General features: G+C 37.6%; 1 protein-coding gene across 1 annotated transcript in view; it reads left to right on the forward strand.

Annotated features, from left to right (window-relative positions):
• Positions 1-15,287, forward strand: part of nr2f5 (nuclear receptor subfamily 2, group F, member 5) — a 64,713-nt gene extending 49,426 nt beyond the window's left edge. The window contains exons 3-4 of the mRNA XM_062062323.1: positions 5,869-6,115; positions 13,733-15,287. Coding sequence (XP_061918307.1) covers positions 5,869-6,115; positions 13,733-14,052 — 567 coding nt within the window. The 3' untranslated portion in view covers positions 14,053-15,287. The remainder of the gene's footprint in view (positions 1-5,868; positions 6,116-13,732) is intronic.
• The last annotated feature ends 4,050 nt before the right edge of the window (positions 15,288-19,337 follow it).

Raw genomic sequence — 19,337 nt, forward strand, 5'->3', positions numbered from 1 at the left:
TTTTCGACGAAGAATATTTGTGAAATATTTCTTCATACTTATTATGATTAAAATTCAAAAAAATTATTCTGAAATAAATCTTATTCCAAAGTCTTTTGAATTTCTTTTAAAAATTTTGTTTTGGAAATTCTAGAAGAAATAATGATTTGTCTTTGTTAGAAATATAGCTTGGTCCAATTTGTTATATATTCTAACAAAGTGTAGATTGGATTTTAACCTATTTAAAACATGTCATCAAAATTCTAAAATGAATCTTAGTCAGGAAAAATTACTAATGATGTTCCATAAATTATTTTTTTTATTTTTTCAAAAAGATTCGAATTAGCTAGTTTTTCTCTTCTTTTTTTCGGTTGAATTTTGAATTTTAAAGAGTCGAAATTGAAGATAAACTATGTTTCAGAATTTAATTGTCATTTTTTTCGTGTTTTCTCCGTTCAATTAATTGTAAATATCATTAATTATTAATAATAACATAGAGTTAAAGGTAAATTGAGGAAATTGGCTATTTTCGGCAATTTATTGAAGTGTGTATCAAACTGGTAGCCCTTCGCATTAATCAGTACCCAAGAAGTAGCTCTCGGTTTCAAAAAGGTTGGTGACCTCTGCTCTATACATTGCTAATGTGGTAAATGACTATTCTAGCTGCAAATGTCTGCTTTTTGGTGCAATATCTACATAGGCCCATTTCCAGCAACTATCACTCCAGTGTTCTAATGGTACAATGTGTTTGCTCATTGGCTCAGAAGGCTAATTGATGATTAGAAAACCCTTGTGCAGTCATGTTCACACATCTGAAAACACTTTAGCTCGTTACAGAAGCTACAAAACTCACCTTCCTTTGAGCAGATTGAGTTTCTGGAGCATCACATTTGTGGGCTCAACGAAACGCTCAAAATGGCCAGAAAAAGAGAACTTTCATCTGAAACGCGACAGTCTATTCTTGTTCTTAGAAATGAAGGCTCGAACACAAAATTGTTTGGGTGACCCCAAACTTTTGAACGGTAGTGTATATAAAATAAATAAATATATATAAATATATATAAATGAATAGATTACTGTTCAGATAAATATATTGCACTTTTTCACATGCGTCCACGTTTATGGATGTATGTTATATTGTCTTTTTTATTCCAGCGAGTTAATCCATTTTGGGGGGAGTTGAGGGGGTAGTTTAATTATGATGCGTTCAAGAGTCTTACGGCCTGTGGGAAGAAGCTGTTACACAACCTGGAGGTTCTGCTACGGAGGCTGCGGAACCTCTTTCTAGAGTCCAGCAGTGAAAGCCGTCCTTGGTGGGGGTGGGAGGAGTCTCTGCACATTTTCTGAGCCCTGGTCAGGCGGCGGCTTTTTGCCATCTCCTGGATAGGAGGAAGAGGAGTCCTGGTGATCTTTTCCGCCGTCCTCACCACTCTCTGGAGAGACTTCCAGTCTGAGGCACGGTTTAAATATGATTCTATATTCGACTATTGAAGTATTACACTATACAGTACAGACACTTGCCCATGCTATTAAATAAGAGAGTGTCTCTCGACTTTCGATTAGTACTTTTTATTGTATCAGCTTAATTGCACCTCATTTGTGTGGAAAGGGATGCTAATTAGTACGTGCCAAATAGTGTTTGATATTCCGGGCTAGACGCTGCTCAATACAGAGAGAAGAGCTGCACGCCTGCTGCTCTCTGCAGTTAAGTAAATAGGCTCCACCCACAAACTGGATGAGGAATTCTTGTTTAGCTGTTTAGTGACACAAGAGGGACAACATATAAGATGCAAAGTATGACAAGAGGTCAGCATTAGAAAACACCGTACATTTTACAGTATAAAAACGGCAATTTTACTGTGAAAGTTACTGTTTTTACACAGAAATTACTGTAAATGGGAAAACAGTACCAATGGTATTTTTTTTTTAAATTTTCCTGAGGGAACTCTCCTGAAGGAATCAATAAAGTACTATCTATCTATCTATCTATCTATCTATCTATCTATCTATCTATCTATCTATCTATCTATCTATCTATCTATCTATCTATCTATCTATCTATCTATCTATCCATCTATCTATTTTACTGTAAAATGAAGGTGACTGAGCTGCCATTTACAGTATTTGTGTTTACAGCACATTACTGTCAATGAAAAAACACCAATATTTAGCGACTGACTTTTTTAACCTTAAAAAAAGGACAGTAATTGCGTTTACGGTGCAGCATTTTAAATTGAAGAACAGTACCACTGTTACTTTGATGCTAAAAATCCGGTGACTGAGCTACCAATTTTTTACAGTAACGTTTACGGCGGTGTTTCTACAGCACATTACTGTCAATGAAAAAACACCAATATTTAGCGACTGACTTTTTTAACCTTAAAAAAAGGACAGTAATTGCGTTTACGGTGCAGCATTTTAAATTGAAGAACAGTACCACTGTTACTTTGATGGTAAAAATCCGGTGACTGAGCGACCAATTTTTTACAGTAACGTTTACGGCGGTGTTTCTACAGCACATTACTGTCAATGAAAAAACACCAATATTTAGCGACTGACTTTTTTAACCTTAAAAAAAGGACAGTAATTGCGTTTACGGTGCAGCATTTTAAATTGAAGAACAGTACCACTGTTACTTTGATGGTAAAAATCCGGTGACTGAGCGACCAATTTTTTTACGGCGACGTTTACGGCGGTGTTTCTACAGCACATTACTGTCAATGAAAAAACACCAATATTTAGCGACTGACTTTTTAACCTTAAAAAAAGGACAGTAATTGCGTTTACAGTGCAGCATTTTAAATTGAAGAACAGTACCACTGTTACTTTGATGGTAAAAAATCCGGTGACGTTTACGGCGGTGTTTCTACAGCCCATTACTGTCAATGAAAAAACACCCCTTTTTAGCGACTGACTTTTTAACCTTAAAAAAAGGACAGTAATTGCGTTTACGGTGCAGCATTTTAAATTGAAGAACAGTACCACTGTTACTTTGATGGTAAAAATCAGGTGACTGAGCTACCAATTTTTTACAGTAATGTTTACGGCGGTGTTTCTACAGCACATTACTGTCAATGAAAAAACACCAATATTTAGCGACTGACTTTTTAACCTTAAAAAAAGGACAGTAATTGCTTTTACGGTGCAGCATTTTAAATTGAAGAACAGTACCACTGTTACTTTGATGGTAAAAATCCGGTGACTGAGCTACCAATTTTTTTACAGCGACGTTTACGGCGGTGCTTCTACAGCACATTACTGTCAATGAAAAAACACCAATATTTAGCGACTGACTTTTTTAACCTTAAAAAAGGACAGTAACTGCTTTTACGGTGCAGCATTTTAAATTGAAGAACAGTACCACTGTTACTTTGATGCTAAAAATCCGGTGACTGAGCTACCAATTTTTTTACAGCGACGTTTACGGCGGTGTTTCTACAGCACATTACTGTCAATGGAAAAAAAAAGGCTCAAATTTAGCGACTGAGATGCTCGTTTTTTAACGCGAAGATGTACGGTCATTTTTTACCGTGCGTTATTGTAAAGGGGAAACTTGTACAAGTGTTATTTTTATGCTAAAATTCGGGCAATTGAGCTGCCAATTTTTTTCCTGTAAACTCTGCGGCCGTTTTTTCCCAGCGTAATACTTCAAATGGAAACATGCTAACACTTTCATTTCTACAGTAAAACCCTGACCAATGAGCTGAGAGATTTGTTTACTGTACAATTTACTGTCATTGTTTTGACAGTGCATTACTGTCAATGAAAAAATGCTTACATTTAGCGACTGAGCTACCAGGTTTTAACGGTAAAAATGTACGGTGGTTGTTTTTACGGTGCATTACTGTCAATGAAAAACAGTACCGATGTTGTTTTTACGATAAAATCCCGACAGTTTTTATTACAGTAAAACTTTACGGTGGTTTTTACAGCTCGTTACTGTCAATGAAAAAATGCTTACATTTAGCGACTGAGCTACCAGGTTTTAACGGTAAAAATGTACGGTGGTTGTTTTTACGGTGCATTACTGTAAATGAAAAAACAGTACCGATGTTGTTTTTACGATAAAATCCCGACAGTTTTTATTACAGTAAAACTTTACGGTGGTTTTTACAGCTCGTTACTGTCAATGAAAAAATGCTTACATTTAGCGACTGAGCTACCAGGTTTTAACGGTAAAAATGTACGGTGGTTGTTTTTACGGTGCATTACTGTGAATGAAAAAACAGTACCGATGTTGTTTTTACGATAAAACCCCGACAGTTTTTATTACAGTAAAACTTTACGGTGGTTTTTACAGCTCGTTACTGTCAATGAAAAAATGCTTACATTTAGCGACTGAGCTACCAGGTTTTAACGGTAAAAATGTACGGTGGTTGTTTTTACGGTGCATTACTGTAAATGAAAAGACAGTACCGATGTTGTTTTTACGATAAAATCCCGACAGTTTTTATTACAGTAAAACTTTACGGTGGTTTTTACAGCTCGTTACTGTCAATGAAAAAATGCTTACATTTAGCGACTGAGCTACCAGATTTTAACGGTAAAAAGGTACGGTGGTTGTTTTTACGGTGCATTACTGTAAATGAAAAAACAGTACCGATGTTGTTTTTACGATAAAATCCCGACAGTTTTTATTACAGTAAAACTTTACGGTGGTTTTTACAGCTCGTTACTGTCAATGAAAAAATGCTTACATTTAGCGACTGAGCTACCAGGTTTTAACGGTAAAAATGTACGGTGGTTGTTTTTACGGTGCATTACTGTAAATGAAAAGACAGTTCCGATGTTGTTTTTACGATAAAATCCCGACACTTTTTATTACAGTAAAACTTTACGGTGGTTTTTACAGCTCGTTTCTGTCAATGAAAAAATGCTTACATTTAGCGACTGAGCTACCAGGTTTTAACGGTAAAAATGTACGGTGGTTGTTTTTACGGTGCATTACTGTAAATGAAAAGACAGTTCCGATGTTGTTTTTACGATAAAATCCCGACACTTTTTATTACAGTAAAACTTTACGGTGGTTTTTACAGCTCGTTACTGTCAATGAAAAAATGCTTACATTTAGCGACTGAGCTACCAGGTTTTAACGGTAAAAATGTACGGCGGTTGTTTTTACGGTGCATTACTGTGAATGAAAAAACAGTACCGATGTTGTTTTTACGATAAAATCCCGACAGTTTTTATTACAGTAAAACTTTACGGTGGTTTTTACAGCTCGTTACTGTCAATGAAAAAATGCTTACATTTAGCGACTGAGCTACCAGGTTTTAACGGTAAAAATGTACGGTGGTTGTTTTTACGGTGCATTACTGTGAATGAAAAAACAGTACCGATGTTGTTTTTACGATAAAATCCCGACAGTTTTTATTACAGTAAAACGTACGGTGGTTTTTACAGCTCGTTACTGTCAATGAAAAAAACGCAAAAATGTAGTCGACTGAGCTGCTAGTTTTTTATGTACTGTTGTTGTTTTTACAGCACATTACTGGGTATTTTTGCGGTGAAATTCTGATCTGCCGGTGTTTTCACGGTGGTTTTGACAGTGCATTACTGTAAATAGAAGAGCGGCAGTAACATTCTGGCCAGTATTTGACGCAGTGTTGCTACCTCAAAGAACAAATCGTCCACACCACACCACAGGCTAACCTCCGAGGACAAAGCTCCCAACTATGGGAGGCAGGGCTTTCTGCTCCGCCGCTCCCAGTCTGTGGAACGCTCTCCCTGACCACCTGAGGGCACCACAGACTGTCGATGCTTTTAAAAAAGGCTTAAAAACCCTCCTTTTAAAAAAAATATATGTATTCATGTTTACTTTGAGGTTGTGCTTTTACAAATAAAATATCGTGTTGTTATTATTATTAATAATACCGATGGTCCTCCTAGGTGGCGCTGCTGCGCATGTCGTGGAGCGAGCTCTTCGTGCTGAACGCGGCGCAGTGCTCCATGCCGCTGCACGTGGCGCCCCTGCTGGCGGCGGCGGGCCTGCACGCCTCGCCCATGTCGGCGGAGCGCGTGGTGGCCTTCATGGACCACATCCGCGTCTTCCAGGAGCAGGTGGAGAAGCTGAAGGCGCTGCAGGTGGACACGGCCGAGTACTCCTGCCTCAAGTCCATCGTGCTCTTCACCTCCGGTGAGTTGATCGCCTCAAACGAAGTCTGAGTCTTCTTCACCACCTCTAAAAGTCCTTGTTGACGTCAGACACAATAGCAAACCTGCTGCTGAACAGGAAGTCCATTGTTCAATCACAGAGTTTCACAATAAATGTCGCTTACATCTTGTTCAGATTAAACATGAAAGTTGCCATGGATTTCTGTGGATATCAAAGATAATTAATCTAATTAATCACATGCATTTACAGTAGGGATGTCCGATATTATCGGCCGATAAATGCGTTAAAATGTAATATCGTAAATTATCAGTATTGGTTTTTTTTATTTTATTTTTTTTATTATAAAAAAAAACTCCCTCCCCCCATTTCTTTCTGCTATCAATATTCTGGTTCCTACATTATATATCAATATATATCAATACAGTCTGCAAGGGATACAGTCCATAAGCACACATGATTGTGCGTGCTGCTGCTCCACTAATAGTACTAACCTTTAACAGTTAATTTTACTCATTTTCATTCATTACTAGTTTCTATGTAACTGTTTTTATATTGTTTTACTTTCTTTTTTATCCAAGAAAATGTTTTTAATTTATTTATCTTATTTTATTGTATTTTTTTTAAAGTACCTTATCTTATATATATATATATATATATATATATATATATATATATATATATATATATATATATATATATATATATATATATATATATATATATATATAAGATAAGGTACTTTAAAAAAATAAATAAAATAAGATACATATATATATATATATATATATATATATATATATATATATATATATATATATATATATATATATATATATAAGATAAGGTACTTTAAAAAAATAAATAAGATATATATATATATATATATATATATATATATATATATATAAGATAAGGTACTTTAAAAAAAAATAAAAAATAAGATAACTAAATTAAAAACATTTTCTTGGATAAAAAAGAAAGTAAAACAATATAAAAACAGTTACATAGAAACTAGTAATTAATGAAAATGAGTAAAATTAAGTGTTAAAGGTTATAACCTTATATTCACCATACATGGTTGTCCAAATTAGGCATAATAATGTGTTAATTCCACGACTGCATATATCGGTTGATATCGGTATCGGTTGATATCGGTATCGGTAATTAAAGAGTTGGACAATATCGAAATATCGGATATCGGCAAAAAGCCATTATCGGACATCCCTAATTTACAGTGCTGATTTCTTGTGAACATAAACACATTAATTGTATATATATATATATATATATATATATATATATATATATATATATATATATATATATATATATATATATATATATATATATATATATATATATATATATACACAGTATATATATATATATATATATATATATATATATATATATATATATATATATATATATATATATACAGTATATATAAATACACGGTATCTATATACGTATACACACATATACATATATATACTGTATATACATATGTTTATGTTCATGTTCACAACAATCTGATATATATATGTAGATATATCTATATATCTACATATATATAGCATACTTGCCAACCCTCCCGATTTTTCCGGGAGACTCCCGAATTTCAGTGCCCCTCCCGAAAATCTCCCGGGGCAACCAATCTCCCGAATTTCTCCTGATTTTTACCCGGACAACAATATTAAGGGCGTGCCGTGATGGCACTGCCTTCAGCGTCCTCTAAAACCTGTCGACGCGTCCGCTTTTTCACCATACAAACAGCGTGCGAGCCCAGTCACATGTTGTATGCTGGCTTCTGCATACACACGGAAGTGACTGCGAGACATACTTGATCAACAGCCATACAGGTCACACTGAGGGTGGCCGTATAAACAACTTTAACACTGTTACAAATATGCGCCACACTGTGAACCCGCACCAAACAAGAATGACAAACACATTTCGCGCCGTAACACAACATAAACACAACAGGACAAATACCCAGAAGCCCTTGCAGCACTACCTCTTCCGGGACACTACAATATACACCCCCCGCTGCCCCCTAATCCCCCCACACCTCAACCTCCTCATGCTCTCTCAGGGAGAGCACGTCCCAAATTCCAAGCTGCTGCTTTGAGGCATGTTAAACAAAGTAATGCACTTTGTGACTTCAATAATAAATATGGCAGTGCCATGTTGGCACTTCTTTCCATAACTTGTTTAATGCATCCACCGGGGCATCACAACAAAATTAGGCATAATAATGTGTTCATTCCACCACTGTATATATTGGTATCGCTTGATATCGCAATTGGTAATTAAGAGTTGGACAATAACGGGATATCGGATATCGGCAAAGAAGCCATTATCGGACATCTCTAGTTATTATTATTGTCTTATTGTTGTGTTATTGTGGATTATCATTGTATTATTATTGTATTATGATTGTGTTATTGTATTATTATTGTAATATTACTGTATTATTATTCTAATATTATTGTATTATTATTGTATTATTGTTGTGTTATTATTGTATTATTATTGTAATATTACTGTATTATTATTGTAATATTATTGTAATATTATTATGTTATTATTGTATTATTATTGTGTTATTATTGTGTTATTATTGTATTATTATTGTGTTATTATTGTGTTAATATTGTATTATTATTGTAATATTATTGTGTTATTATTGTATTATTATTGTAATATTACTGTATTATTATTGTAACATTATTGTAATAGTATTGTGTTATTATTGTGTTATTATTGTATTATTATTTTAATATTACTGTATTATTATAATATTATTGTATTATTATTGTATTATTATTGTGTTATTATTGTATTATTATTGTAATATTACTGTATTATTATTGTAATATTATTGTGTTATTATTGTGTTATTATTGTGTTACTATTGTATTATTATTGTAATATTATTGTGTTATTATTGTGTTATTATTGTATTATTATTGTGTTATTATTGTGTTAATATTGTATTATTATTGTAATATTATTGTGTTATTATTGTATTATTATTGTATTATTACTGTAATATTATTGTGTTATTATTGTATTATTATTGTAATATTATTGTGTTATTATTGTGTTATTATTGTATTATTATTGTGTTAATATTGTATTATTATTGTAATATTATTGTGTTATTATTGTATTATTATTGTATTATTATTGTAATATTATTGTGTTATTATTGTGTTATTATTGTGTTATTATTGTAATATTATTGTGTTATTATTGTGTTATTATTGTAATATTATTGTGTTATTATTGTATTATTTTGTTGAAGTGATGAATAAAGACAAGATAGCATCTCCGGGGTTAAATGAGGTGGCAGTGTTGTATTGTGACCTACAAAAGAGACCATGTGACCTGGGGAAAAGACGCAGACGCTAACAAGGCGAGACAAGCCCCTCCCTCCCAGTGGCCATCACGCTGCATCAAGAGGACGCTCACCCCCGCTGACTCGTCCCGCCCAGAGAGTGTGGCACACAGAGATGTGTGTGTGGCCCACAGAGATGTGTGTGTGGCACACAGAGATGTGTGTGTGGCACACAGAGATGTGTGTGTGGCACACAGAGATGTGTGTGTGGCACACGAGGAGAGTTTTGCCCATGCAGCATGGCGAGCGCTGCCTTGGCACGCAGGGGCCTCCAAAATGGCGGCCGAGCACACGCTCAGCTGGACTTTAAAGCAGGATTGAATGTGGGCGTGGTCACATCAGAGGTGGGCGTGGTCATCAGAGGTGACCCCGATGTAAAGTGACAGGTCGACACAAAAGACTTTTCTGTCGCGGGGGGTCACGGGGGGTCATGGGGGGTCACGGAGCGTACAGTAAAAAGATGTCTTTGTTAGGACCTCCTCCACATACCCCCTCCTGCCCCCCACACCCCCGCCATCACACAGGGTGTGAAGAGTGTTGCGTAACACCCGCTCGGCTGTGGCGTGGTGGGGGTGGGGGTGGCGGGGGAAACCTCAACATGACCTACAGCTGAGGGAGGGAAGAAGACGCCAACATGGCCACCGTCTCTCATGGCAACGCTAACACACCATGAATGCTTTGTACTGCTCCATCAATGAACTGCAAACTACACCTCCAGAGAGAGTTTTCATCGTGGCGGGGGGACTTTAATCAAGCTAGCATGAAAACTGTGTTCCCCCATTTCCATCAATATGTGAATTTTGCAAGCAGGGGTGGAAGCATGTTGGACATGGTGCACTGCAATATTAAACAGGCATATAAAGCTGCACCTCGGCTCCTCAGACCATCCATCTGTGATGCTAATTCCTGCATACAAGCCCCTGCTGAACAGGAAGCAAGCTAGAGTGAAGCAGGTGAGGACCTGGCCAGAGGGAGCAATGTCAGCATTACAAGACTGCTTGGAAAACACAGACTGGGACATGTTCAAAGCAGCCACCACCGACAATCATGTGTGGAGGAGTATGCCGAGTCTGTGTCCGCATACATTCAGAAGTGCATGGAGGATGTCAGTGTGATCAAGAACATCCCCACACGGGCCAACGACAAACCCTGGATGAACGGTGAGGTACGTGCAATGCTGAAGGCTCGGAACAAGGCTTTCAAGTCTGGCGACTGGCTAACCTGAACCTGAACCGTGCCATTAAGGTTGCAGTCAGAAAGTGCAGGACTTCTTGGAGAACCCCACAAACACTAGACCAATGTGGCAGGGCATACAGGTCATCACGGACTATAACGCTGCCCCCCGTCCCTGTGACAACAGTATCAGCTTCCTAGATGACCTAAACAAGCACTTTGCAAGGTGGGAGGCACTTAACACCGACCATGTTGATGTGGACGGCACTTATCATTTTCAAATGTCGTGAGAAAAACTTTAATTGTATTATCACAAACAATATTTACTAAAACACACAAAGGTATGAAAGATTGGTAGCGTTGAGTACCGTATAGGTTGAAGTGTGAACAGTTATATTATATCCCCACGTCTACAAAAGTAGTGAAGTTGTGTAACTGGGGCCGTACTTATCAAGCTTCTTAGAATGACTCCTAAGAAGTCTGCTAAGAGTTGACTTAAGAGTAAATAAATTCTTCGCTGAAAGCTGCACTTAAAAGTTAGTTATCAAGCGTCTTACTCACACTTTCAGCGAAGTGTAGGACTGAATCTTAAGTGTCACACTCAGAGCTGAATTACGACATTACTATGTGCCGTAAACGCAATTTTAGGTGACGTCATTTCTGTGTCCATAGAAATGACCAATCACGGAAGGGAATTCGTTGTCTAAGAATAAAGAAATATCTTGGAAATATTTAAGTGGACAATGGGAGTGTATATTTTGACAATAAACTACAAAATAATACAAAACAAACTAGTCCCCGCCGGCACTCACGCTACCGCTCCCTCTCTTCTCTCGCCCACACACTCACTGACGTCACTCACCTCACGGCCACACACATACGCTACTGTCATAACATTTTCTTTCCAATTCATTAATTAGGCAACTCATTTGAAACTGGTGTGGGTGGCTCTATATATACTAGCCCACTGCAGACACATGCAGAAATCAACAAGGAATCGAAAAGTATTAAATCTGTGACAAAAATAATACCCGCTCTGTCTAAACGATACCGTACATCGTTCCGCTCCCTGAATGTTCGCGCACGTCTCTCTCGCCTCAGTGCCATCCCCTGCTGGCAACTCCTAACCACTTAAGACACCTCTGAAGGTCTCTTAAATATCGTGGAGAGTAGGAGTGATTCTTAGACTTAAGAACGTTGATAAAAAGCTTTTATTCTTAAGTTTGAGAGTAGGACTAAATTTCGCAAATTCTCAGGACTTAAGTGTAAAATGGCACCCTAAGAAGCTTGATAAGTACGGCCCCAGGTCAATAAAAAGAGAATACAAGGATTTGTAAATCCAAAAAGAAGAAAGTTTCTCAGTGTGAACATGAAATATATTGTCTTTGCAGTCTATTCAATTGAATATAAGTTGAAAAGGATTTGTTGTATTCTCTTTTTATTTAGCATTTATACAACCTGGCAACTTCACTGCTTTTTGTGTTTTGTAGAATAAAACATGTTTACAAGGTTCTTCTCCAAATAGCTGCTGAAAGCTAATAGCACAAAGTGTTAGCATGAAGCGGCACGCATCTCCTCTTTGGACTTTACTCGCGCCAATGTGGAGATGTGCTATTGATGAGGCAGGGGGTGAAAATAAGAAAGTTGCGAGGTAAGATGAAGATTAGCCACCGTGTTGTTAGCATTGTCGCCCTGAACCTGCGCCACACTTTTTGTGTTGAGTGGGTTTGACTGCGATGTCCTTAGTAGGTTTGACTGTACTTAAATGTATAATAGACTGCATTTATATTATTCACATGTGAATAATGCTGTATAATAAACTGTATTTATATTATTCATATGTGAATAATGCTGTATAATAGACTATTTATTTTATTCACATGTGAATAATGCTGTATAATAGACTGCATTTATATTATTCACATGTTAACAATGCTGTATAATAAACTGTATTTATATTATTCACATGTGAATAATGCTGTATAATAGACTATTTATATTATTCACATGTGAATTATGCTGTATAATAGACTGTATTTATGTTATTCACATGTGAATAATGCTGTATAATAGACTGTATTTATATTATTCACATGTTAACAATGCTGTATAATAAACTGTATTTATGTTATTCACATGTGAATAATGCTGTATAATAGACTATTTATATTATTCACATGTGAATAATGCTGTATAATAGACTATTTATTTTATTCACATGTGAATAATGCTGTATAATAGACTGTATTTATATTATTCACATGTGAATAATGCTGTATAATAGACTGTATTTATATTATTCGCATGTGAATAATGCTGTATAATAGACTGTATTTATATTATTCACATGTGAATAATACTGTATAATAGACTGTATTTATATTATTCACATGTGAATAATGCTGTATAATAGACTGTAATTATGTTATTCACATGTGAATAATGCTGTATAATAGACTGTATTTATATTATTATTTACATAATGCTGTATAATAGACTGTATTTATATTATTATTTACATAATGCTGTATAATAGACTGTATTTATATTATTCACATGTGAATAAGGCTGTATAATAGACTGTATTTATGTTATTCACATGTGAATAATGCTGTATAATAGACTGTATTTATATTATTCACATGTGAATAATGCTGTATAATAGACTGTATTTACATTATGATTTACATAATGCTGTATAATAGACTGTATTTATATTATTCACATGTGAATAATGCTGTATAATAGACTGTATTTATATTATTCACATGTGAATAATGCTGTATAATGGACTTTATTTATATTATTCACATGTGAATAATGCTGTATAATAGACTGTATTTATATTATTATTTACATAATGCTGTATAATAGACTGTATTTATATTATTCACATGTGAATAATGCTGTATAATGGACTTTATTTATGTTATTCACATAAATACAGTCCACAAGTGTCAGAAGTCTGAGTTTCCTTGAAGGCAGCAAAAATAGTATGCTTGGAATTCTGCCTGAAAGTTGTGTGCGTTTACTAACGACGATGTGCGCGCCTCCCCCCGCAGACGCCATGGGCCTGTCGGACGTGGCGCACGTGGAGAGCATCCAGGAGAAGTCGCAGTGCGCCCTGGAGGAGTACGTGCGCAACCAGTACCCCAGCCAGCCCAACCGCTTCGGGCGCCTGCTGCTGCGCCTGCCGTCGCTGCGCATCGTGTCCTCGCCCGTCATCGAGCAGCTCTTCTTCGTGCGGCTGGTGGGTAAGACGCCCATCGAGACGCTGCTGCGAGACATGCTGCTGTCGGGCTCCAGCTACAACTGGCCCTACATGCCCGCCGTGCAGCGCGAGCGACCCATCTCGCTGCACTACAACGAGAACGGGCCCTGATCTGGCCCCGCCCCCTCTGATGAACTTCTAGTGCGGGTCACCGGCGGGTCTGGACTGTCAGACGTAGAACCTATGCAAGTCCTCGGTGCTGAGCCTCCACCTGTGCCAGTTTGATAAACAATACAGAGCCAGGGCTCTATGGACACGCCCCCTTTTGAAAACCACAAGCCATTAAAAAGACCCGCGCCAAAACGTCTTTTGGGACCTTTTCTTGTTTTATTGTTCCTATGATTGTGTCCATTTGTACAGTTGATCACTTATTGACTATTATAGAGCTCAGGTGGACTAGACGGGCCTGACAGCGACCGTGCCAAAGCCAAATGTACCACCCGTCCTTTTGTTACATACAGACTGACTGGTATACACACATAATACACACTGACTGGTATACACACATAGTACATACTGACTGGTATACACACACATAATACACACTGACTGGTATACACACATAGTACACACTGACTGGTATACACACATAATACACACTGACTGGTATACACACATAATACACACTGACTGGTATACACACATAATACACACTGACTGGTATACACACATAGTACACACTGACTGGTATACACACATAATACACACTGACTGGTATACACACATAATACACACTGACTGGTATACACACACATAATACATACTGGTATACACACACATAATACACACTGACTGGTATACACACATAATACATACTGGTATACACACATAGTACATACTGACTGGTATACACACATAATACACACTGACTGGTATACACACATAATACATACTGACTGGTATACACACATAGTACACACTGACTGGTATACACACATAGTACACACTGACTGGTATACACACATAGTACATACTGACTGGTATACACACATAATACACACTGACTGGTATACACACATAGTACACACTGACTGGTATACACACATAGTACACACTGACTGGTATACACACATAGTACATACTGACTGGTATACACACATAATACATACTGACTGGTATACACACATAATACACACTGACCGGTATACACACATAATACACACTGACTGGTATACACACATAATACATACTGGTATACACACATAATACACACTGACTGGTATACACACACATAATACATACTGGTATACACACACATAATACACACTGACTGGTATACACACATAATACATACTGACTGGTATACACACATAGTACATACTGACTGGTATACACACATAATACACACTGACTGGTATACACACATAATACATACTGACTGGTATACACACATAGTACACACTGACTGGTATACACACATAGTACACACTGACTGGTATACACACATAGTACATACTGACTGGTATACACACATAATACACACTGACTGGTATACACACATAGTACACACTGACTGGTATACACACATAGTACACACTGACTGGTATACACACATAGTACATACTGACTGGTATACACACATAATACATACTGACTGGTATACACACATAATACACACTGACCGGTATACACACATAGTACACACTGACTGGTATACACACATAGTACACACTGACTGGTATACACACATAGTACACACTGACTGGTATACACACATAATACATACTGACTGGTATACACACATAGTACACACTGACTGGTATACACACATAGTACACACTGACTGGTATACACACATAATACACACTGACTGGTATACACACATAATACACACTGACTGGTATACACACATAATACACACTGACTGGTATACACACATAGTACACACTGACTGGTATACACACAATACATACTGACTGGTATACACACATAATACACACTGACTGGTATACACACATAGTACACACTGACTGGTATACACACATAATACATACTGACTGGTATACACACATAATACACACTGACTGGTATACACACATAATACACACTGACTGGTATACACACATAATACACACTGACTGGTATACACACATAATACACACTGACTGGTATACACACACATAATACAGACTGACTGGTATACACACATAATACACACTGACTGGTATACACACATAATACACACTGACTGGTATACACACATAATACACACTGACTGGTATACACACACATAATACAGACTGACTGGTATACACACATAATACACACTGACTGGTATACACACATAATACACACTGACTGGTATACACACACATAATACAGACTGACTGGTATACACACATAATACACACTGACTGGTATACACACATAATACACACTGACTGGTATACACACATAATACACACTGACTGGTATACACACATAATACATACTGACTGGTATACACACATAATACACACTGACTGGTATACACACATAATACACACTGACTGGTATACACACATAATACATACTGACTGGTATACACACACATAATACACACTGACTGGTATACACACATATTAGATACTGGTATACACACACATAGTACACACTGACTGGTATACACACACAATACACACTGACTGGTATATACACATAATACACACTGACTGGTATACACACATAATACATACTGACTGGTATACACACATAATACACACTGACTGGTATACACACATAACACACACACTGACTGGTATACACACATAATACACACTGACTGGTAAACACATAATACATACTGACTGGTATACACACATAATACATACTGACTGGTATACACACATAATACATACTGACTGGTATACACACATAGTACACACTGACTGGTATACACACATAATACATACTGACTGGTATACACACATAATACACACTGACTGGTATACACACATAGTACACACTGACTGGTATACACACATAATACACACTGACTGGTATACACACATAATACACACTGACTGGTATACACACATAACACACACTGACTGGTATACACACATAATACACACTGACTGGTATACACACATAATACACACTGACTGGTATACACACATAATACACACTGACTGGTATACACACACATAATACAGACTGACTGGTATACACACATAATACACACTGACTGGTATACACACATAATACACACTGACTGGTATACACACATAATACACACTGACTGGTATACACACACATAATACAGACTGACTGGTATACACACATAATACACACTGACTGGTATACACACATAATACACACTGACTGGTATACACACACATAATACAGACTGACTGGTATACACACATAATACACACTGACTGGTATACACACATAATACACACTGACTGGTATACACACATAATACACACTGACTGGTATACACACATAATACATACTGACTGGTATACACACATAATACACACTGACTGGTATACACACATAATACACACTGACTGGTATACACACATAATACATACTGACTGGTATACACACACATAATACACACTGACTGGTATACACACATATTAGATACTGGTATACACACACATAGTACACACTGACTGGTATACACACACAATACACACTGACTGGTATATACACATAATACACACTGACTGGTATACACACATAATACATACTGACTGGTATACACACATAATACACACTGACTGGTATACACACATAACACACACACTGACTGGTATACACACATAATACACACTGACTGGTACACACACATAATACATACTGACTGGTATACACACATAATACATACTGACTGGTATACACACATAATACATACTGACTGGTATACACACATAGTACACACTGACTGGTATACACACATAATACATACTGACTGGTATACACACATAGTACACACTGACTGGTATACACACATAATACACACTGACTGGTATACACACATAGTACACACTGACTGGTATACACACATAATACACACTGACTGGTATACACACATAACACACACTGACTGGTATACACACAAATGTACCACTTGTCATTTTGTTGTCGGGGGTGCAGCTGGGAAAACATGCTAATGCTAAACATGCTAGCTTGATTGGAGACTCCAAAATTGTCCCTCCACATGTAGGATTTGTGCTGATATCGTTTCGGCCAACACTCGACATCACTATCGGAAGTGAGAGAGTTCCCTGCTCGATACTAAATACTTTCTGTATACTTTAGAGTAGTCCGTGTCAACACACTGTGAAGGTCTAGCATGGTGTGGGGGCGCACGAGTGCTTCCTGCACTGGGGAGTTGTGGTTCAGGGAGGGAAAGTGCTGGTTGTTTCAGCACTGCAGCCAGTCCTGGATAGTCCTGGATAGTCCTGGATAGTCCTGGATAGTCCTGGTCAGTCCCACTCCTCAGCGCTTCGGCCACACGCAGGATTCTCACGGGAATGAGGCAGAAATACGAGCGTGCTTGACGAGGCACGTTTCAGCGCTTAGTGAACCTGCACAAGCTGCACACGGACTACTCTAAAGTATGAGAGCGGAGGAAAGGAGGCGTGTCCTTCTTTAAGTCAAAACCTGGCTCCGCCTCTCCTTGTTGATTTCCTGGTGTGGGCGGGGCTTGCCTTAGAAGATGAATCTTATGACTGTGCCATAATGTCTGCTCACCTGTTATAGCAGGTACTATTACTTACCTGGTGGTGGTGATGATGATGATGATGATGATGATGACCACCTGCTCTTCACCACTGTGACCTAGCCTAGCATATTTGACCTTGACCCCCTCTCACCTTCCCAACATGGCGGCGTGTTCTTGCAGTGGAAGGTCACCTTCACCTTCACGGAATGTTCTGTGACTTTGTTTAGTTTGGAAGTAAAAACATGACTCAAATAAAATCTTCTTGTTCACACTCACCTACGTTCTTGTCCTTCACCGTCCTACCTCACCTACGTTCTTGTCCTTCACCGTCCTACCTCACCTACCTTCTTGTCCTTCACCGTCCTACCTCACCTACGTTCTTGTCCTTCACCGTCCTACCTCACCTACCTTCTTGTCCTTCACCGTCCTACCTCACCTACGTTCTTGTCCTTCACCGTCCTACCTCACCTACGTTCTTGTCCTTCACCGTCCTACCTCACCTACGTTCTTGTCCTTCACCGTCCTACCTCACCTACGTTCTTGTCCTTCACCGTCCTACCTCACCTACGTTCTTGTCCTTCACTGTCCTACCTCACCTACGTTCTTGTCCTTCACCGTCCTACCTCACCTACGTTCTTGTCCTTCACTGTCCTACCTCACCTACGTTCTTGTCCTTCACTGTCCTACCTCACCTACGTTGTTGTCCTTCACCGTCCTACCTCACCTACGTTCTTGTCCT

This window comes from Entelurus aequoreus, linkage group LG11 (assembly GCF_033978785.1).
Source record: "Entelurus aequoreus isolate RoL-2023_Sb linkage group LG11, RoL_Eaeq_v1.1, whole genome shotgun sequence".
Lineage (NCBI taxonomy): Eukaryota > Metazoa > Chordata > Actinopteri > Syngnathiformes > Syngnathidae > Entelurus > Entelurus aequoreus.